The 24,686-nt window shown below is 33.2% G+C and overlaps 1 protein-coding gene across 1 annotated transcript in view; it reads left to right on the forward strand.

Annotated features, from left to right (window-relative positions):
- The window catches only part of LOC143915728 (membralin), a 104,146-nt gene that overhangs the window by 33,884 nt on the left and 45,576 nt on the right, over positions 1-24,686 (forward strand). The window contains exons 8-9 of the mRNA XM_077436489.1: positions 6,351-6,434; positions 19,772-19,904. Coding sequence (XP_077292615.1) covers positions 6,351-6,434; positions 19,772-19,904 — 217 coding nt within the window. The remainder of the gene's footprint in view (positions 1-6,350; positions 6,435-19,771; positions 19,905-24,686) is intronic.

Below are 24,686 nucleotides of genomic sequence, written 5' to 3' on the forward strand. Positions count from 1 at the left end.
ATTCGTTGGCGCGCTCGATTAGTTCGCCAACTACTTGGAGGTGGTCCATTGTGCTGAAATTTGCCCTAAACCCTGCCTGCTCTATAGGTTGGTTCTCGTCGAGGATATTCTTCAGCCTTTCTGTAATAACCTTCGTGAAGAGCTTGTAGACCGCTGAAAGTAGACTAATGGGTCGGTAGTTCTTGATATCGCTTTTGTCGCCTTTTTTGTGTATTAAAATGATAGTTGCGTTATTCCATCCTTCTGGTATAACTTGGTTCTGGATGCATTTGCTGAAAAGCCTAGCTAAGATATTAATTAGGGGGGGGCCGCCACATTTTAGTAAGTCAATGGGAATATTATCTTCCCCTGGGGTTTTACCGTTCTTTGCAGTTTTTAGCGCGGCCTCTACTTCGCTAGGCAATACTGCAGGAACCCTTTGGCCGTGTGTCGATTCCAGAGCGGGGAATTGGCCGTTGTCGTTCTCGTATAGTTTTGCATAGAACGTGTAAACTCTGTCTATGATTTCTTCTCTATTCCTAATTATTACTCCGCTCTCTGATCTGATTGCGATCATTTGGTTTTTGCCTAAGAAAAGATCCTGTTTGCACTTTTTCAGGCTACGGTTATTCTTAATGGTATTTTCTATTAGCTTGCTGTTAAAATCCCTGACATCCCTGACTATTCTCTTTTTAATTTCCTTATTTACTAGATTGTATTCTTGCTTATTATTATCCCTATCTAAATTCCTTTTATGCTTAATTAGGTTTTTTGTTTCCGCTGAAATTTTGCTTAATTTAATCTGTTTCCTGAATCCACCTAATTTCTTACCTGTTGAGGTTAGAACCGAACTAATTACAGTGTTCAATTCCTCGATGTCTGCTTCTGGGTTTAATTTCCCGTATCGATTTCCAAGTTCGAGTTCGAATTCCTTTTTCCTAGACCTTAGTTGAGCGAAATCTGGAGAGTTACTGCATCCTTTTATTAATTTCCTACGTTCGCAATTTATATTAATGGCCATCTTGGCACGGACTAATCTGTGATCGCTACCTATATCTACTTTACTTAAAACACTAACGTCTTTAACGGAGTGCAGGGCATTTGTTAGGATGAAATCGATCTCGTTTCTGTCTCCTTTAGGACTCTCCCAAGTCCACTTATTGTTGGTGTTTTTCCTGAAAAATGAATTAGTGATAAAGAGCCTGTTGTGTTCTGCGAATTCTATGAGGCGATCGCCTCTGTCGTTTCTTTGGCCGGTACCAAAATTGCCTACTGCTCTTTCAGTATTTGCCTTTTGTCCTATTTTTGCGTTAAAGTCGCCCATGATTATTTTAAAGTGGTGACGGCTATTATCGTATGCGTCCTGTATTTTTTCGTAGAAGTCTTCTATTTCCTCGTCTGGGTGGCTAGATGTGGGGGCGTACACTTGGAAGATTTGACAAGTGTACCTGCTCGAGATTCTTAATACTATATAGCATATACGTTCCGATATGTCGCTTATTTCTATAATATTTCTTTCTATTCTCTTATTGATAAGAAACCCTACTCCTCCTATTCTACCATTTGGTAGCCCTCTCCAGTAGAGACAGTTACCACTTTTTAGGATTATTTGGTTTTGCTGTTTTCGTCTTACTTCACTAAGTCCTATTATATCCCATTTGATATTTTCTAATTCATTCTCTAATGCAAGCACACTTCCTTCACTCGATAACGTTCTTACATTGTACGTGGCTAAATACAGGTTTCTATTAGCTAAGCTATCATCCATCGTCACTCTTACCTTGTTGGAGGTTTGGATATTATTTTTCTCGCATTTATCCAAGATGTGTTGAGAAAAAGGCGGTACTTGAGAGAGATTTCCATTCAAGGAGTGAGTTCTTACCGCCATAGACTCTTCTCTGTGGTCAGCTTTGACAGATAGTCATCCTAGGTATCACTTGGATCACTTATGAGTTATTACATGCCATTTAACAGGGTTACTTTGTAAGTGAAAGTAGTTAGTTATGATAATAATAGATTAGCAATTGTTATACTACTTTTTTACAGATCTTTATCGTGAGACGCCTCTTTGGAGACAACGGATTTATATATGTGAGTGCGGTTTGCAATTTAATATTTTAATAATAAATTTAGTAAAGAATATAAAATTACACGAATTACTTTAATATAAATTAAATATGAAAAAGAACTATTAGACAGTTGGGAAACACCGTTTCTGTTTGCTATTATTCTATTAAGTAAAGTTCGTTAAAAATTTTTGTCTGAAAGCAATTATGTGGAAGATTTATTGCTTCTGTGGGACCGAATTTTGACTGGCGACCCTTATTTTTTTTGTATTCAGGTAGGGAGATGTATCTCGTTCGTATACGCTTTTGTAACTGACACAAAATTAACACAAAATTTTTCGCAATCACTGATATTAAAAACGCTGTTAACGGCCGATCGTCTGTTTATTTTTACACTTAAATTATACTAGGATGCAATTAGTAAAATAAGTGATTAGATGGTTAAATTTTTAGATTAAATTTCGTGCAATAGCCGGGTTTAAGCGAGTAATAGCGGGAAGAACGCAGAAGCACGTCTTCCCCGCATGACACGAAAGACCGAACTCCCTTCCGTCATATATTGTAATATAATTAAAATATGAATTATGTCATGTTTATTTAGTATGATTTAGAATAGAAGGTGTATTTATTTGATTTTCAGAGGAAAATTTTTGCGATTTTCAAATAATTCTACATATGTATAATATGCTTTTACATTTATATGCGCCGTTATGTGATGTACAGGGTTTAGTTGCAATAAGATTTTTTTTTCAATTATAATTTATACTCTTATTTTAATACTAGTGTAGGGCCCGTTGATTTCAACGGGTGGTTTCGAAAAGAAATTGAAATTCGAATAAAAATAAAGTTAAAGATATGGAATCGACTGGTTTCGGAAAGACAAAGGCACAAAAAAATGAAAATTATGAAAAAAATGAAAAAACTGAAAATAATAAAAAAAAAAAATGAAAAAAATGGAAATAATGAAAAAGATGAAAAATTTGAAAAAAATGAAAAAAACTGAAAAAAACTGAAAATAATAATATCAGAAAGATACCGATACATCACACCGATACATCCAATAATGATCGTACATCGCGGTACTAATATCAGAAAGTGAGGCATCGTTTATGATTTTGTGCAGTACGGTTTTCGATGGAATTGCTCGAGTGGGCGAAGGAGGGGCGCGGGTGCAGCTAGAAGCTTGGTCCGTACTGCACTCCCAACAGTCCGTACAATAACAGATTCTACCAATTTACTGAATACAATTTTTTATTTTAGTCAGAACTTTTTCACAAGTTAAGGGGGACCACTAGTGTGACCGCGCGAAAAAAAGGTGATTTTCGGGAATTAAAATAAAAAAAACTACTGGATGGAATGTTTTATCGTTTTATGGATATATGTATAGATATATACTAAATACATAATAAAAGTTTTTAGACAAAAAAATTGAAAATTCAGCGAGTTATACGTAATCTCCCAAGGCTCCAAAAAAAAAAGTACCCCCACTGCTGCAGTGATAGCGACCTTCACAGTGCCTGAAATCAAAAAATTCAAAAAGTTTATTAAACTAGAAGATATTTGCCGTACCATGAACCTCGATCAAAAAAAAAATTGAAATTTAACAAAATGGCGGAGTTTTAAAAAAAAAAATCAAATTTCGTGCATAAATTTGTTGATTTTTGGCCTGCCAAAATTACATTTTTTATTCAATCGGAAAACTGGAGGTTCATGGCACGCAGAAACGTATATAAAAGAAGCTGAAAAAAAATCAAATCGATCGGATGATTCATTCTCGAGATACAACTGCAGCAAATTTGAAAAATGTAGTTTCGAGAAAAACGCGTTTGAAGTTTAAGTTACTGATTTCGTGGTTATAAATCAAGAAATATCATACCTACTGTTAATCTGTTATTCCAGGCCCATACAGTGCACCTTCCTCTTCTTCGAAAGACAGCTGTTGGGCTGCTAAAGCTTTTCTTCGAGCTAATCGGCCCTCTTTTGAAGCAGCCTGTTGACGATGATCTGCCATTCGAAGCCTCGTATCATCTTTGTCAACGGCATAATCGTTCGCTGCAGGTCCAATTATAATTCCCATTACATTGAACATTTTTAAAATTGATGAATAACCGTCATTAAATATTGATGTAGCAAAATAATTTGATAACTCTATCGTTTTGAGACCACTGTGGAGGTGCCATAGCAAGCCATTATAACTTTCGTTATTGTTCTGAGTATTATTACCCAGACATCTTTCGAGTAAATTACGCCGACTCAAGTCTTCAAATATTGGTTTCAGAGCATTTTGAACCTTTGGATCAAGTGGAACGTAGTCGTGTTTGAACTTGGTCATGTCCAATTGTTTAGCTTTCGCACAGCGATAATTTTTTCTTTTCCCATAAAACACAACTCTGACAGTAAGTTGACTTGACACACGAGTCGATGATCTTCTTACTAAACTTTCCAACAAGAGTTACTACGCCAAACCGTGAAGTGTGGCCACGTTTCTTCCACGTGCCATCTCCAGAAACCGTCAAATTTGTCTCGGAGTCTTCTTCTTCCAGTGTCAACTTTTTCTCTTCTTCTACAGCTCTTTGCATACTAAATTTACAAATTGATTCTGCTGATGTCCATAAATTCGCAAAGCATCCACTGAAAGTTTGAGTATGGAATTTACGTATTAGATCCATCAAACCACAAAAAAGATTCACTCCGTTTATTCCGATACCTAAAAGTCGCATCACAGCCACTATGCGTCTATTTATTTCAAATGCATTACCAATCATAGGCCCGGAATTGATTTACGAAAAGCCGCATTCACATATTACAGCAATTTTGAATCCTAAGCCTCGCGGACTTGCTTGATTGAACGTAATTTTTTTTTCACAAGTTTTGCACATCACTAAATTACTTATTGCAGAAAAAACAGAAATAAACTGGAGAATACTATAACCGTGCGTTGGATCAATCACAATTTCTTCATCCTTATTGTGTAAAAGTTTGTCAGCTGACGTTCTGGTATTTGCGGTGGACTGTTCACATGTATGTTGATTCGCCGAAAATTTTCGTTTTTTAGAAGTTGATCTACGCGTGGGATCAACATGGGAACCCTTTTGTTTTGAATACTGAGAACTCATTTTTGCTAAAATTTTGTACGATGTTCTCACTATAACGGTCACAATAACACTGGAAGAGAGTTTAAATGTGCCAAAGTCTAGCATCTCCAAAACAGCCAGGTATACGACCCGTTTTTAATGACTTTTCTGGCTGACAGAACCCGAACAATAACTGCGTTATGAATCATAACGCAGTTATTATGATCCGTACGCTAACGCAACTTTCGAACCGACGTCAGCTGCTCTTCGGATGGCTGTAACTCAAAAACTATTCGAGATATGCACTTGAAAATTTAGTCTGTTATTTTTAAAGGTATGGACTATCGAAATGTGCAAAAAAAAAAAAAAACGATTTTTTCAAAATGTCACACTAGTGGTCCCCCTTAATGCCGCATGTATAAATTATTTATAACCAAATGCAATCTAGTAATATCGATGCATTTTCAATTTAAGAAAACTTATAAAGTTTTACTAATGTCATTATATGAAAAAATATGAAAAATATGAAAAATATGAATAAAATGAAAAAAATGAAAAAAAAAATTTTTTGGATTGTCGACGAAAGCCGAAGTCGATTGTCGATTGTCGACGAAAGCCGAAGATACGCGAATGATTGGTTCCCCATACTTGTAAAGGGTAATCGAATATTATGTACGTAATTTAGAGCATTTTTTCTATCGAGACCGTAGTCTAATGGTTAGCGTGAATGTTGATGAGCCCTAGGACCCCAGCTCGACCCCGCGATCCGGAATTAATTTTATTTTTCAAATATCGCTAAAATATAAATTAATTTCAATTTCAATAATTTCAATTAAAAATATATATTTAATTGTTTTATATGAAAAGAAAAAAAATGGTTCAAAACCTCGCCAAATAAAATTATTATAATTACGTATTTTTATATGGCGAGAAGGAATATTTCAATTAATGTTTAAAAAAAAAGGCGAAATGAACAATTGGATTTGGCGTGATGCACGTGACCATTAGCTCAATTTAGACCCATATTCAGGCTATTTGGGGTGATCGGTTAGAGTCGCGACAAAGTCGTCTCGTCGAAATATTAATTTATCGATTTTTATCGATTCGTTCATTATGTTCGGCGAGCGTTAGGACACATACACACACACACACACACCCACACACACACACACACAGATTACCGTCTTTATATATATGATATGATAATATTATTATTGATTTTCTTTTTCAGTGGATCTTCTTCAAATGCTTGAGTTCAACGTCACTGTGACTTTTCCGGCTGCTCCGTTGCTTACAGTCATCTTGGCGCTTGTAGGTTAGAGTAAATTTTAATTATTATATGTTTATTTTATACGTACATATAAAAAGGAAAAATTGTCGATTTATGTTTGTAGATAATCGTTCTAGGTGAAAAATCTTTTCGTTTTTAACGTATCAATGTTTTATCTATGCAGGTATTATAATGTATAGAAAAGTGCTCAAAAGTTGCAAAATTTCACAAAATGGTCGTTGACAGTAAATCGACCTACTACAGCGTGTATATACATATATATATATATATATATATATATATATATATATATATATATATATATATATATATATATATATATATATATATATATATATATATATATATATATATATATATATATATATATATATATATATATATGTATGTGTTGCATACCCAATTAGTGTAATTGTTCATTTCATGAAAATGCCGAAAAAAAGTTTATCGACGGTTTAAAAGCATGTCCATATTAACAAAATTTTAATTATATTATAATGTCATTCTGTCGTGTTCTTTCGGATAAAATAACGGTACTATTATAAGTAAATATTTTGAAACATTATACAAAATATAAAAGCGTTATGTAAAAATGGTATGATAACATACCTATACATCTATACATATATTCGTTCTCAGTAGGCTAGAATTAATATAATAGTTGGGCTTCAGCTTCGTTCTTTTTATGCTGTCTCTCAGGATATTCACTTTGGTACGGGAACTACGAAGTTTTTATTGTCAGATGCAGACGGAAAACTTGATTCCAGCAAGTAGATTGTACATATGTAGTATTTCGAAATTGTAAGGAAAAGCACATAAAATAAGGGGTATGTAAGTGGTTTGCGCGCGCGGCGTGTGGTTTTCCGGAACGGCACCGCTTCGCCGGAACCGGAAATCCTCTTCGGCTAAAAGATAAATGCGGGCAACTGTTGCGCGCGAGCAACAAGTTCGACCTGAGATGGCAACAAGTATGTATGTATATGCCTGTTGCGCCATCTTGCCTCTCCAAGAAAGCCTGTTGCTCCCGCTTTTCCATTATTGTACAGCGGTCTACTATCTTGCTAGTTTGTTACGAATGATGATATTGTCATTCGTTTATTGTTAACCTACATATATTTTTAATTAATTATATGTATATACGTACATACATACATATGTATTATGAATATTTTTTTCATTTAATAATACATATTTTTCTATTCGTAAACTCATACTAGCTTAGTGTATTTGAATAAATTTGTTTTATTTTTCTTGGCATGTGTACATTCGTATTATCTGTCCAATGTAATTTCTGTATACCTACGTTACATAAACAAATTTCGCCGTTAATTTTCTTTTTGAGCTGACCCGAACACAGACGGCTGTTTATTTTTTTAAATCAAATATTTTTGAAGACTCACTATATGATTGAATCAAGTTTTTTAGATGGTTTATATATAATAGAATGTGCGTGCAAATTATATCGAAAATGTATCCGTTAATAGAAATTTACTAAATATATCAAAATATGATAGAGCAACACCATCTATTCAAACTTTGTTCCCCTCGCTCGGTCCACCCTTATGGTTGCCCCTCCCTCGTATCGAATTTCCCGTTCGACCACCCACCCACCCATCCCACGCTCGACCCCACCCGGTGACAGAGCATGACATTCCCGACGAAAACGGGATTAGGGCAATAGTTTATAATTTGTCACGTTCATTGTATCGTAACATTATGTCCGCATCGTTGTCCCGGGGATTTTCCATATTTCACGATTCTCCCCGTTTTGCATCCGGGACAATGAAATGTAAATATTGGCAAAAACGTGCCATTATTTATTATTCGCCGTGGTAATAATAATACCAATTGTAGATCATCGAATTCAACATTACTATTATTAGGCGTGTGTTTCGTATGAATTGTAGGCTCTGCGACCGTTGTGCACACCGGTGCATAAATTCATAATACGTCGGTGTCACCGTGGTGTGGTATTAATGATGGATGTTTGGTTTCGCGTCATAATGTAATAATTAGTTTGAAAGTTCTTTGTTTTGGTAAACCGACAGTCGACAGCTCTGTAAATTCACCACTGCGCGTTGTTTGCCTCCACCAACCGACTGTACATTTTCCGAATCGAAAATGCAATTTTGAAATTTCGTTTCATAATTATGCGTACATTACGTGCTGTATAATTTTTCCCAGAATCGGACTTCCTTTTTATTATTTTGTGCCGCTTCAACTTTGTCATCTCGCTTTCATCCGGTGTACTCCCCGTTACTTCCGCCCAAACTATATTAACCACCCTCCGTTAAATTAACTCTTCCCCTATCCTGGTCAATATCAACTCCTCTTTGGCCATATTCTCATTGACATGCTCGTATTTAGGCGTTACGTCGCCCGATTGTCTCGCTTGCTCTCTCTCATCATAGTGTCCGGCAAACAAGTTCGTCATTACTCAGTTTGCCCAGTCATCCCTAGCAATGTTGATAAAAAATATATACACGTGTATGCCTTATGTTATTATAGTATGTACATATGTACACGCAACGTAGAAAGCAATAATTTTCAAAACGGCACAATTGCAAATGAAGAGTCATCGGGGTCGAGCGAGTCTCTCCGTTGTTTTATTTAATCGCGTGTATACTTAATCAAATAAGCCTCCACAAATCTTTTTATCGTTCGCTCTCTCATTCCGTAGCGACTTTCTTCCCATCTCATTTTGAGCACATCTTTTCTCTCCGTCCTTTCTATGTGTACGAAGTGAATGTTGAACACTGATGTAGTATTTTCTCGTACGCACATACATACATATGTATGTATGAAGCTACGTACAGTCGTATGTTCGTCTATACATACATATATACATGCATCTCTACCCCACCCTAGAGATTTTAGGTTAATTAGAATCTTATAATGTCGTCATGCGTCACCCGATGCCTGACTCTGATGAGCTAATCACTTTGTGAAAAATTCAAAACGGCGCACACAGTTTGCTGTTTAGGCTGGGGTGAGGTAAGTGAGCCGTTTAACCAGCGTGCTTTAATATATTTATATTTTTTATGGGTTGTCGATTTCGAGTAAGTCGTTTTGTTAAATAAAATTTCTTAATAAGGACAGGTCTATATTTCATTGACTACTAGTAGGTAGTATACCAACTACTTTCAATATGCTGCTTGAAACATTAAAAACCATCAAGAAAGCCGTATAAATTTTCTGCTTTTGTAGAAGGTTTATATAAGTACATGAACCTTCCCATCTTATTGTACGATATGTACTTTAGTTCAAACATGTATACATAGAAACATTTATGTATATATAAAAGTTATATATTATACCCATTAGAAAATGTGTAGTACACGTTCAACCTATATATTCTGTATAGAAACTGACGTGTGGCGAAAGTTTCCATCGAATAACCCACCCCCACCGATGTGATCCACCCGTTTCGTCCTCACACAGTTTTCACCCACACCCCGTGGACCCCACTCGGCGTTTATGATTGATGATCATTAGGTCTTCCGGACTGCGACCATTGAGTAGCCATGGGCGCCGCCCTCGACAATCGGACTCGCCCCGTCGATAATGCCCACCAATTACTTTTATCGAATCATATTTTTCACGGATCGGTCGATTCTACGTCGCTAATTAGGTCGGTGTAATGGTATTTACCTTGAATCAATCGTAATGTAGATTGATGGCTGAACATCCATGTACAATTTATCTTAAAATAAAAAATCAAGTTCTCGTACTTTTTGATATGTGTATGTATGTTTATGCAAGAAATCATAATAAATTTAATGAATATTCGCAAAGTATAGGTAGATTACTTTTTTTGCATTTTCTTAAATTTTTTTTTTCAATAAAATAAAACTATAATTCTTATACCATTATGCTAAAATACTTATTCGTTTATTTTATTTTTAAACTTGTGAATTTTTGTAAGTGAGAATTTTTCTTCTTAAAACTGTAAAAAATGTTCCCATATGAATTTTCCGAAAGTAATGAACGCATCGAGCTGAAAATTTATATATGTTTATTTAATCCTATCTATCACAACACGAGAACAAAATGTCGTAAATTTACTCGTAATGTAATACAGATTATATTATATTTTAATAATAATATATTTTTATATTATTATTTTAAAAACATAATAATATTATATTTTTGTATATATTTTACGATTTAGATATTGCAAGTCACTGTATCTTATTTCATTTATGTCCTATCTTCTTCAATTAGTCTCAAGCTAACTGGCAAAAATTCTTTTCCCTACTCCATCGTGACGAGGATAAAATTCGAAAGATCTCCGAAAATTATAAATCTTGGATTTTTTTCGTATCGTTATTTGCGCATTAATTTTACAAAATTAGTTTCATCTCTTTCTAAAAATCGCAATAACGACTTACAAATAACATACATATGTACACGCATTGAATATGTAAATATATGTATGCATTGAATTACATGATAATGGAAATTCAATCAAAATTGCACGGAAGCTATTTAGCTTATGTCGGTTTCGTTGAACATTCGGTCAAATAGCGAGGTGTGCTCGGCTAGTGTGGTCAATCACGGTTATTTCGGTCGCTAGGCAAAACCGCATCAGATGCACCTGCTGCAGGGTATATTCGAGCTGCAGCCGACCCTTTGCTCGTCATTAGCCCTTTGTTCTGTTACACACTGCCCCGCACCAAAGCGCATTTGTGTGTCATCATCGAAATTGTCTTATTTTACGTGAGCGTCATCCCACTCGGGTTGCATAGTCCTGAAAACAACATTGTTCCATATGTATGTATGTACATACATATGTTGACCATTGTGGGTTCTATCATTTTCGTTTTATGATTGAAAACGGCCCAATTCAATGACGATTTTCAAAAAGATTCGACAATGAGGACACACCCGAATATGTCTAAACGTAGCAATGATCAAAAATAGCCACCACTATCCATTACCAATGTTTTAATATTATACAATAGTTATTTATCCTGAATTGCTTTTTTTTTTTACACTGTTTTTGAATTACTCTGTTGGAATTTGCTTTTTGTATTGAATTAGCCTAAGTGTTTTTTTTATTTAATTTGATCTATGCAATGCGAACCTATGTAAAGTGATTTGACGGGATACCCGCAGCCTTATTAAATTTGGTTATTTCATTTGATAAAGGAAATTACCACACTATTTACGCCAAAAAAACTGTTATTTATTGTATGTACATATATATATATATATATATATATATATATATATATATATATATATATATATATATATATATATATATATATATATATATATATATATATATATATATATATATATATATATATATATATATATATATATATATATATATATATATATATATATATATATATATATATATATATATACATATTTTATTAGTAGATGTTAATATTATATTATTAAATATTTTAAAACTTGTTAAATAAAAATCTGTGAGGTGTCAACGTATCAGAGAGGAGACCATCTGATTTGTAAAAGAGAAAGAGTGAAAGATAGAAGCTTCCGTGAAACAAGTTGGTCTTGGTGAGTGTTTGTGAAACATGATCCTGCGAAAGCGTGACCAAAGAGGAGCGTCGAGTACAAAGACGACATTTCCATCGCAGTTGCCCGTCACACCCATAGTCCCCTATTTTCTTTCCATCTTAAGAAGAAGAAAAAAATTCAAGCGATGGGAAAAAAAGAGCGCCAAGAAGAAATTTTCAAAGCAAGAGAATAAATTCATATTAACATCGGTGGTAGATTTTTCTAGCATCGAAACTATCAGCGAAGATTTAAAATACATGTCATTCTTTATTTCGGTTTAATTTTACCGTTTCTAGTTTTTTAAAGACATGCTTGAAACAGATCTTCTACTACATACATATACTCTTAAAATTTTCTTTACGTTCGCGTTCGTGAGTTACATAGTCGCACTTATTTTTGACGTAGTTGTTTAAGAGGATACACAGTTGAATATTATGTATACAATATACTTTCACTTGTATTTAGTTGGAAAGTGTTTTATTTGTATAATTTTTCGCTAGTATTAATTTGTAATAAAATTAATATTTATTATTTCGTTCGGAGAGCTTTATATTTTGACACTGTTGTTTTTATTTATTTTGTATTTTAAATGTATGTACATACATATGTATTTTATTACGCAGTGCGTACATATATGTATTACATATAATATTTCTATACATATTACAATACATATGTATGTGTTCGAATTATTCGTATTATAAGGTTTATAAAAACTCCATCGACTTTCAATCGTTGTCATGAACTTTATGTCCGTATAATGAAAAAATTATTTAATTCGTAAAAAATTTAATAGAAGTAATGTATTAATATATGAATGTATCACGTCGATTTATGTTTTGTGGGCACAAGACTTTTTCATATGTAAATTTTATCCAAATGAAGATATGGCAGGTTTTATAAATAACTAATTACAGGTAAAGTTATATTTAATTTTTATTAGTGCACATATGTGCTCGCTTGTGCCACTGTGATTGCAATTTTAAAGGTTTCCGCGTCATTAGTCTAATGTATTAGTAGACAGTCTGCCAGGTTGCGTTTTGTACACTATATAGGTATATGTAAGTGCAGAGCCGCCAATGCAATACGGCTCATTTATTCTACTATTGTCATACGATCGCTACCGGTTGCACGTTGTTTTTCGTTTATTTTATTCTCAAAATCCGGCAAGATATGTATAACCCTGTTGAATTTAAAGAATCCATACGATTTTTATTTTATTTCACGCGATAACACAATTTTGTATGTACGCACTTCTTACTTGGCGTGTTCTTTCTTCCTCCATCTCGCTTTCCCGTCTCCGTGGAGACTTCTAACCCAGATTTTCGGCGGCCCGTTTCATACTGAGCAGCGTATAGCACGCGTCTCGCAGATATCCAGACCCTAAATTAAATCCACGAATAAATCACAAAATAAATAAAAGTCAGTTTAATACGGCGGCTAGTGAAAGCAGGCTTAGGGGGTTGAAGTAGAAGCAATGGTGGCGGACGGAAGGGGAAGAGGGATGGCGGGCGCTCTGCGCGCAAGAGGAAAAATGCGCCCTTAGGAGCGTGTATCGTTTCAATTGAATGTGATTTAAATGGGGAAAATGACGTCTAAAATGTGAACAAATTGCGTTTGGTTCCCTTTAATTTGAATGCCAATCACTTCGAGACGACTCGCAGTCTGCGATTGCCGCGAATACAACGTATCCCCCCTGATTTTCCCCGCATTTTATTTGTTCTGTAATGTAGTAAAATACATTAATTTTTACTTTATTCATGTACGATGTATTAATAGATGGATATATTTGGAAAATAAATAGATCTCGAGATACGAGTGTGATACGATTCGTGAAATAATTTTCACACGTTTTCATCGTGTATAATGTACCCACATAATTCAAATTTTTTTACTTTTTTTTTTCTTTTACATATATACATACACCTATTTCATTACATACATTTAGCATCATTGAAAGTGATTAAATTAATTATATGTTTTGTTTTTGAACTTTTTAAGCTTTCAGTAGCACACCACCACGTTTTACATCAAGTCGAAAGTATGCAGATATTTTTCAGTGAATTTAAAGTAGTTTTATGTAGTTGGCTCCGGTTCGTTTCGAGTTTTTAATCGTCCATATAAATGAAGGGCTATGAACCTTTTACTCGCCGTTATGTCGGCTTAATGATTCGCAACACGTAATCCCATTCAAGAGGGAACGTTTTAGTCTATTCGACGGCCCTCTCTCTTGTTTTCGAAATGTTGGGATTTATTTATATTCGATACATAAGTAGAAGTCTACGTACATACATATGTACACACATACACTAGTATATAGACTTATATTATTTTTAAGACTAAGTTTTTAAATTTTTTGTTCTTATTCGACATCTTGTTATGAAATTTTGACACGTTGACCATACCCGATTATTATAGTAGGTATAACCGATTACGAAGAAAATCAATCAAGTCAATTTTCTTCAGCAAAAACTCATTAAAAACAGCGCTATTCAAAAATTATCGTTTGAAATTGAGATGTTAATTTATGAGACGTATTTTAGTCATCGTTGTTGCACCATCATATTGCAGTTTTCGCCTCTGATCGTTTTATTGTGCCATTAGGTATTGCATAATCTGTGCGATATCCCTCTCAGTCGCCCCTTTGAATAAATGCTACATGCCCTGACCAGGTTGGGATGTCGCAGAAGATTACGCGGGACGTCGCTTTTCGATTTAAATCGACTCGATTGAATTTGGATCCGGCGCTGTGTCGTGTTTTTCCCTAATTGATCGTCTAACTTTGTAGCTTTCAAATGTATACATATATATATATATATATATATATATATATATATATATATATATATATTTGTGTATATTTTTTGTTATTGGCAAAATGTTTTTCAATCCAATTTTTTCCATTTTGTTCGTTCGTCGCTCACATGGATCGTAAATATGGTGGGGAATAATAATACATACAAAACAAAGGACAAATCACCACCAAGGATAAGCTGTCGTCTTTCATTTTGTTCTGTATGCTTTGTATGTTAAAACTTCAAACTATCCTTTGTAGGACAAACGACAGGGCTTAATAATTTTTATTAGATTTTTTTTCAGCGTCCATTTCATCCTCTTTTGCAATTCATTTGTTCGTTTTTTATTTGAACTATTGCTAGTCCGTTCGTCCGTCTAGACGTCGTTCATTTAATTCGAAATATTTGCATGGCGTTGTCAATTGGACATCTATGTATATTGTATAGTGTTATCATTTTGAATTGTTTCGATGTTTATCTATATTTTACAGTCAAACTGTTTAAAAGAAACAGGAACTGAAGTATTCCTGTAGTTTTTTTATTGTAGTGTTAGCTTGTATTTGATTTGGATTTTTGATGAAATACACAAGATTTTGAATAGACACATAGACACATTTAATTAAAAAAGCTATATAATTTATATAATGCGAACGTAAGGTCGGTCAATTTAGTGTGAATGTGGCCTGCACGGTGTGTCTGTTCTGGGAGAATGGGAAAGGGGCACCACGGGGGTTCCCGACTTGATTAAATCAATCCGAATTAAAGGAGATTTGTGCCGAAGGCGCGACTACAATCTATTGGATTTAGCTATCGGCTTTCACTCCACACCGAACCACCCGTCCGCATCCAACGAACCACCCCAAAACTCACCTCATACCCACTACGTAGACCGTTCATTTTATAGAAAAATTCATCAAATTTCTGATTTTTTAATATATGTATTTGTATTACATAAAAAATCTTTTACCAGGAAAATAAATTGGCAAACTTATATGCCATTTCAAAGGTGTATTGAGTTATTTATCTGCTTGTTTATATAATTGTAGATAGATATACATACTTATGTACATATGTTTAACCGCATTGAACGCTCGAGATGATACCAGGTTTGTTTTCTTTGACGAGTCTCGTTAAACGGTATTGACGTCGTCGGCGTATAAATTAAATGGTGCGTGCTATTCAGCGAAATTATATATTTGATTTGGCATGTAATCGATTTTGGACCCCTAAAGGGCCATAGCGCTAGTGTGCTCTTTGTTCCGAGTCTTGTTGATCCCACAAAGGCTTCGAAACCTGCACGGGATCACGCTTCTGTTAATACCTGGTTTGTGAGCTAAAATATGACTAATTAATGTGCGAATTCGATTGTATCCACTTTGCACGCTCAAAGAAACGGCACACAAATTAATATCGACAAAGGAATGCTGTACGCTGACAAAAATTGAGCGTGATTGATTTTTAGTTAATGAAGGGATTTCCAAATTAAATTTTGAATTGTATATTTACTTACACGTTGACAAACATGTAGTAAATGACACTAACTATTGTATGTACATATATGTACCATCGTATGGTCACGTAACTGGTCACAGTATACATATACTAAACACTCATTATTATCTCCACTGAACACAATACGCTTACATCAAAGCATCGATAGTTATGAAATATACAGTTAATTCCCGAAATATACAGTTCCGACGGTAAATTATTATGCATATTAACTGCATTCGTTTTCAGTCGAGACTTGATACATATAATATATGTTTATGTATGTACATACTTAATATTTTCTACGTATATAAATTGTATAGATATATTCGAAATTCACTAATAATAGACTTCATTTGGTTTTTTTTCATCTGGGAACATTCATTAATATTAAAAAATAAATATTTAATTAAATAGGTGTGCTTGTTTTTTTTTCTTCAACCTTTCGAATTCGACCACTCAAAAGACCAGAATAAAGTTTACTGCTCGAAATTTAAAAAAAAATATGAGTTCTTATATTCAACGACTTTCTAATATGTATTCACGCATATGTACGAATATTCATGTTTATTTGAAATCCGCTCGCATGACTAATTTTTCAATGAGGTTTATGAGTTTTCTAGTGTATCATCGCTTGCATATCAAAATGCAAATCAAATTAGCCGCAGGGGTCTGGACTGAAGGGGAGTATTAATTGCGATGTTTTGTAGTCAAAATTATTCTGTTTTACACGCGTTCACACATTGATTTGTTTATGTATTTACGAGATTTTGTATATGATGTACGTGTCTACATATTGTATAAACACGGTGAAATTGTTATTCCATTCACTTGTTAGAAGTAGGGGTTCCTAAAAACCGCCCGAAATAAAAAGCCGGTTAGCCGGCTGTCACCGGTTTTAGAAAATTAAGATTTTAAGTTTTAAATTTTTATATCGAAAAAAAAAAATTGTAAACATATACATATGTATGTTTGTACATATATATTATATTATGCAAAAAAATAGTTTTTTATAAATTAAATTGAGTTATAAACATTAGGAACTTTCATAAGATCATTATTATATATCATTATTGGAAATAATACAATTTGTATTATATATAACAGCCGTAAAATGGCAGATCCTAAATTCGCACAAATAATGAAATGATTTAAACAAGCTAATAAAAATAATGTCTTATCTCGTATAAAAATTATAATTATGGAATCGTTAATAGACATTAGAACAATGCTGAGATGAATTTGGTGCGCTCAACGTTGCGTTGTGTCCGAAAAGGTAATGAATAGAGACACTTATTTTTGTCAATTTTAGCATCTATTTTTATGAAGAGTTTAATTTTAAATAAAAAATTTCGATGAATTTTAATAACATTTATACACATACATACATACATATATACAATTTAAAAACAACACAACAATTAAAAAATATTAAAAAATTCAAAAATGTTTTGGAATTAAAATTACAATGAAAAAAATATGAATATAAAAATATAATACCAATTAAAATTTATTAAAAATCAACATGGAGCATATTTTTATTACAGATTATTTTTAGAGATTCGTACGGTAATCGATAACAATTATATTGTACCGTATAAAATACCTTTCAGAATCCACACTATTGACGGGACACCAAATAGATTTTAGAGCTGCACAACCAAACTCTTCATATTTAATTTTTATTGCCATCAATAATAGCAATATATCCGGCGTGGATTTACTTTTTATATTCTATATTAATTGTCTTAATAAGTGCTGATATCCTTCCAAACATTGAACCTCTGTTAATACATAAAACAGTGGCAGGTTTCTAAAAAACAAAACATTAATATTAGATTTTGTACCTCTCACAGATGGATTGAATAGTTTACTCATGTTTGGAGGGATAGATTTGTCTCATTTAGTCTTGAGTGCAAGTCTATTTTTAAGACTTTTTTGAGCAGCCTTTTGGATACACAGCTCCAACTGTTTACAGTAGTAGACAAAAGCAGTTGCTTGGTTTCGACAGGAAAAGCACCGTCTATGGTAAACTGCAAGCTCTGTTTTATCGCCTCAATTTCTTCACATACTAATTGGGCAAAGGGATAGGAAGGCCCTTCTAAATTGTACTTAATTTTATAAATTTTATGCAAATTTCACTTTTGTTTGTTATTTTAGCATCTATTCGCATATTTTACGAATTTAGCATCTTTTAGCATCTATTCCGAATTTTAGCATCAATTAGGCATTAATAGCAAAATTCCCAAAATACGTGTCTCTAGTAATAAACTATGAAATATTTCCATCTTTCAAAGTTATTTTTACGTATCTGTTTTAGCTTAATAAATCCAAAAGCTTGTCAAACCGTTGCAAATTTCGGAAACGTATTCATTAGAAACGACATATCAATTTTATTAAAACCATAATAAAAAGTAGGTATGTGGCCTCAAATTTAAAGGGCTTCCAATTCCTTCGAAGAAAAATCAATTATATTCGAAATCCGAAAATTCCCATGCATTTTGCCATAAAGCATTCGAGTTTACGACTACTTTTTTACTGTTGTCAATTACAAGGTTTTGCGATAATAATCTTTTCTATACTTTTATACTTGAACTTGTGTAGGTCATTGAAACTACTTTCAATAATATTTTATTGGTTTATGACCTGGTCTTCGTCCATTACTAAATCTCAAAGCAACCGCTCCAAAAAAGTGCAGTTCCTTTTTTTGTTGTACAAAGAAATATACGCCTATTACCTCAGAGAGTATAGATATACACATTTTTTTTTTGATCTTTCATAGAAATTTAAAATTCATAATTGTTAGTTTGAGGAAAAAAACATTTATTAAAGAAAACCTTAAAAAGAAGGTTGACTTGAGCCAAAAAAACCGGCTTTCGGTTTTTTGAAAACTGGTTAAAAAGCTGGTTTTTCGGTTTCGGCTTAAGCCGGCTTGGCAGCCCTATGTTAGAAGTGAGTAAGAGTATAATTCCACAGTATAGTTTCCTTAGGAAAAAAATAAATTTAAGTGTTTAAAATATAAAAAAAAAATGTGTGTGTGTGTGTGTTTTTTTTTAATGATTCTGTATTTATTAAAAGCTTCTTATTGTGCGTTTAGATAATAATAAAAAATGTAATAATAATAAAAAATGCAATTGTATAGATCTCCACGGGAGTAAAATTCATTTTGTATTGTGCGTGGTATTTCGAATTTTGCATTCGATTCTGCATATGATTTGTTTGGTGAATATGTTCACACGTGACTGGGTAGGTACCAATATTTCAGTGCGCATCCGAACATTGCATAGGATTCTACGTGTTATATATACATATGTATGTACATGTATACACTGTATGTCTGATGCTTTATGACGAATACCATAAAGGGAGGAATGCAGCCCTATTCAGACAAATTGAGTTACCTATAACATGCATGTGTGTATGTAGTATATACGTATGTATGTATTTGCGCATTCGAATAATGTATTGTATGCTTGTATGTACGTGTACTCGAATATTGTTTGCAATATATTTATTTTACATTTATTGTTTTGTCACCAGGAATGGAAGCCATCATGTCCGAATTTTTCAACGACACAACCACAGCCTTCTACATAATTCTCATAGTTTGGATTGCTGATCAGTATGATGCCATTTGTTGTCATACGATTATCACAAAACGTCATTGGTTAAGGTAAATATATATATATTTTTTTTATTTCAATTACTAGGGGTTCCAAAAACCGCCCGAAAGGAAAGCCGGTTTTCGGTTTTTTTACAAATAAATAGCTGGTTGGCCGGCTTTCACCGGTTTCAGAAAATTTAGATTTCATTTAAGTTTAAAATTTTTATATCGAAAAAAATATATAAATATACATAATATTATGCAAAAAAATAGTTTTTTATAAATTACATTGAGTTATAAACATTATGAACTTTCATAAGATCATTATTATATATTATTATTACAAATAATAAAATTTGTATTATATATCACAGCCGTGAAATGGCAGATCCTAAATACGCACAAATAATTGAATGATTTAAATAAGCTACTATCAAGAATATATTATTAAAAAAATAATTTTACTTCGCAGAAAAACTATAATTGTGGAATCGTGAATATGAGATTCGTTCTGAGGTGCGCTCCAACGTTGTAATATTTCCATCTTTCAAAGTTATTTTTACGCATCTGTTTTAGCTTCAAAATCCAAAAGCTTGTCAAACCGTTGCAAATTTCGGAAACGAATTCATTAGAAACGGCATATCACAAACATTTTAAAACAATAATAAAAAGTAGGTAGGGCTTCCAATTCCTTCGAAGAAAAATCAACTATATTCCAGAAATTCCCATGAATTTATTTATGTACGTAGTAACAATAGATGAAGTTTTTTTTTGTCAAGTACAAAGTTTTGCGATAATAATGTTTTCTATACTTTTATACCTGAACTTGTGTAGGTCATTGAAACTACTTTCAATAATATTTTATTGGTTTATGACCTGGTCTCCGTGCATTACTAAATCTCAAAGAAACCGCTAAGTGCTGTACCTTTTTACATTATCTATGTTTTTGTTGTTCAAAGAAATATACGATTATTATCTAAGAGAGTTTAGATATACACATTTATTTTGATCATTCATAGAAATTTGAAATTCATAATTGTAATTTTTGAGGAAAAACACATTGATTAAAAAAACCTTTAAAAGCCGGTTGATCGAGCCAAAAAAGGCGGTTTTTGGTTTTTTGAAAAATGGTCAAAAAGCCGGCTTTTCGGTTTCGGTTTAAACCGGCTTGGAAGCCCTATTCAATTACATATGTATAGTTTATATTTCCAACAATGTGGTTCCTATCATCGGCATGCTAATGTTAGTGATTCAGAAATTAATATTATTTATGGATCCTATAGCAGCATATTAAATACATATGTAAATACATGGTATGTACATATGTAATTTTTGTATAAATAAATATGTCTTGAAGGCAATGTTAATACGCTCTCAATGATGAGTGGATGGCAGTTCAAGGATTATATTATAATAAACATAATGATTTCTACCTTCACCGTAGAATTTAATATTGACTCATTGTTCTGACATTAGACGAGATTATGACGTCTATTGTTTGTTGCGTGTGTGTGTTTACGAATTGCGTGTTCAGATATCGATTACCGTGTACCTTCTATAACTTTTGGTTAAATACAGCACAGCACACTGCTCATTCGAGGGCTCCCGTATTGTTTTCCGGCATTATCTTCGATATATTATTTAGTGAAAGACTTCTCGTTTACTTGTTTTCATGTTGACATATATATGTATATATATATATATATATATATATATATATATATATATATATATATATATATATATATATATATATATATATATATATATATATATATATATATATATATATATATATATATATATATATATATATATATATATATATATATATATGCATGTTTGTATTGTATTATACTCGGCGTTACATGATTTTGATTAGGTAATTTCAGAATGATTTATATGGTATATCATACAAAATTTTGTTCAGTTTTTAAATTAGTTTTGTTAACTTATTTCATGAAAAATAATTGCATTGTCCATATTTTTATGGAAGGAAGAAATTATACGTGGTGTATGTATGCATGTATGTACATATGTACATTTATACATATGTATGTATACGAGTACATATATGGTGGCTTTAATCTCCTTATTTATTGTATGTATATACATCTTTTTTTTTATATTCTACCAAAATAAAGCCTTTTATGTATGTATGCATGTGTATATTGTTCTCAATTTGTATGAAAAATATTCGTTTTATGTATATTTAATAATAACATATCGCAATATATTATATCATTTTATCCCCAGAGGATTCCAAAAATTAAAGATAAAATCTGATTATTCCTAAAAAGACGTCATTATTAATTGAAGCTTTACATTTTTTCTAGTAAATTATTTGCATAAAATAGTATGTACGTATTTATTAATAATTTTTATACGACACAATATATCTATTAAAATATACCATTTGCTAGCATTAGGGTGTTAATTAAAATATCTCCAAATTTTACTTTCTATTTATTTATTTATATAGCAAACTGCTAATGCATATAACACAAAATAACAACTAAAATTATAAATCATCTTCCACAAAGGTATCCATTAACACCCTTCAAGAAAGCATCAATGTTATTAGCACTTCTAATGCTTTCAGGAAGGGCATTATACATTTGAACATCTCTGTGAAAAACACCTCCTGCAGTTTTAGCTTTCTTAACTCTACCTATAATTAATTTATTCCTATTTCTCGTTTTATATCTATGGATTTATTATTTTTAGTCTATTATCATTAATTGATCAACTACATTTATCATTTGGGTCCCGTTGTGATTTTTGTTGATTATCCGCTCGAAACTATGACGATATTTATTGAATTAGAAAATATGACGATCAATATTCGGCCGCTTTTCGGAAGTGGATTTTGCAGCACATTTCAAATGAACAATGAACGGACTTAATACGAATTCCACGATACGGCCCTCCGCGACACGCTGGTTTCTGGCCGCCATTGTGAAGTACACCTGGTTAGCTCTGGGCGTTTATTATTTTAGGAGCCGGTTCGCTTTCACTCCGATTGCTCTTTTGGTTCTGGGTGGGTTTCAGCCACCTTCTCCTACTACCTCCTCTTCGACCCCTTGGCTTCGTGTTCAACGCCCCAAGACTTTAACTCCCTCGTACCCTTTCCTTCTATATCGAGTAATGGGGAGTTTTAGCAGGTCATATTGTTGTTTTGTTCCAGCGAACAGTTCTCTCTCCTCTCGCTATCCCCTCATCTCCGCCAAGTACTAAATAAATTGTTTAATTTGTCGCTGATTATAACGACTTGGTTGAGATTGATAATGTTAGCTGGTATGTAATAGGACATGTATCCCCTGGACACATACCCCCGGTCAAAAACCCCTTGGACATCGATCAAACCGAGGTCTAGAAGGTGTCGTCACAGTGCTCTTCTGGGTCCATTGTGTTGTCGTGAATTTCAATAATGACATATATCAAATGTTTTGTACGCATGTACGCTTTATGTATTCATGCGTTGTTGTTTATGTTGTACTTGGTTATGTACAGTGTGGTTTTTTTTTATTAGAGCAGTGATGTGCGGTTGCTCTTGTGCGATATTGCTGAACAACCGTCTCGTTCTCCGACGAAAGGGTCCCTTATACTGTATTCGTTGGGGGGGGGGGGGGGGGGGGGGCTCATGTTGATGGCTTGAAGGGTCAAATTACTTGACCTTTAAAGCGGGCTTTAATCAAATGTTTTCAGCCGAAAATTTGTGTTAAGTTTTGGTAAAAATGGTATGAAAATATTAAATATTTGAACAATACCTGGATTGTGCTCTCCGAAAGAGTACCAATTTTTCACAAACGCCCCTTTACCTGGAAATATTTGTTTTATTGTACGTATAATACGCTTTAAGAATATTGTCCAAAGAATACTATTCGTACTTGTAGGATACCTGCAGGTTACGGGTCGTTCTGGATAGATATGAACAGACCCTTAATCGTTCAATGTATGGTGGCTTCTTCAATGATTTTTCATTCATCGACATTCGTACATTCTTGTGGTTTGTCATTTTATCTTCTATAACCGCAATCTATTCTCACAGCCACTACTTCTACCGATACTTACTTGCCGTTATTCCGAGTTTATGTTTTTTCATGTTAAGAGCTGTTGAGAAATTTGCTCTCTACAAGACTAGCTTCCAAATAGACGAAATCACTTCATCCAAATTTCATACTTTGTCTTATTTCCCCTTCTGATATTTATTTTAAAACCGAAAGCAAAAGCATATCGATTTTTTTTTGTATAAATTATGCTTTTTCGTTAATGTTAAAATAATGCAAATCAAAATTTGTTTATTTTATAATCGTTTTCATCACATGTATAGACATAATAAATTTGGGGCTAGCCGACCATGTGCTAATTTTATTTTGCGCCTAAGGGCTCCTAAACTCTCTTGAATATATTACGTGTCAATAATTTGTATACCCTATGTTTTATTTTTAATAATGTGAATAATATTATATCTTTAAAATACAATGGTACCATTCGTCGCCGAGTGAGTATCGATTATGTTACAGATCAGTTTGGATCATACGTTTCATTTGTCGTTAGGTATTCCAATCGGATGCCGATAATGAACCTTCTACCCTTTCTTACAGTCTGTGGTGACAATTCACCCTTCCTCCCCACGGTTTTCCCGTCGTTCGCTTTGCCACGCCGCTCCGCAATATGGCCATGGCTTTATTTTCAATTACAACGGCTATTATTGCAAATGACGCGGTGACTGCCAAATACCACCAATTAACACAAACATATATAATTTTATTTCCACGTGTGTATTTGTAAAAATGTATAGTCTTTTTATGTTCTTTTTTTTATAATTCATCCATTTTAGTGTGAGCT

Source organism: Arctopsyche grandis, chromosome 8 (assembly GCF_051622035.1).
Source record: "Arctopsyche grandis isolate Sample6627 chromosome 8, ASM5162203v2, whole genome shotgun sequence".
NCBI lineage: Eukaryota > Metazoa > Arthropoda > Insecta > Trichoptera > Hydropsychidae > Arctopsyche > Arctopsyche grandis.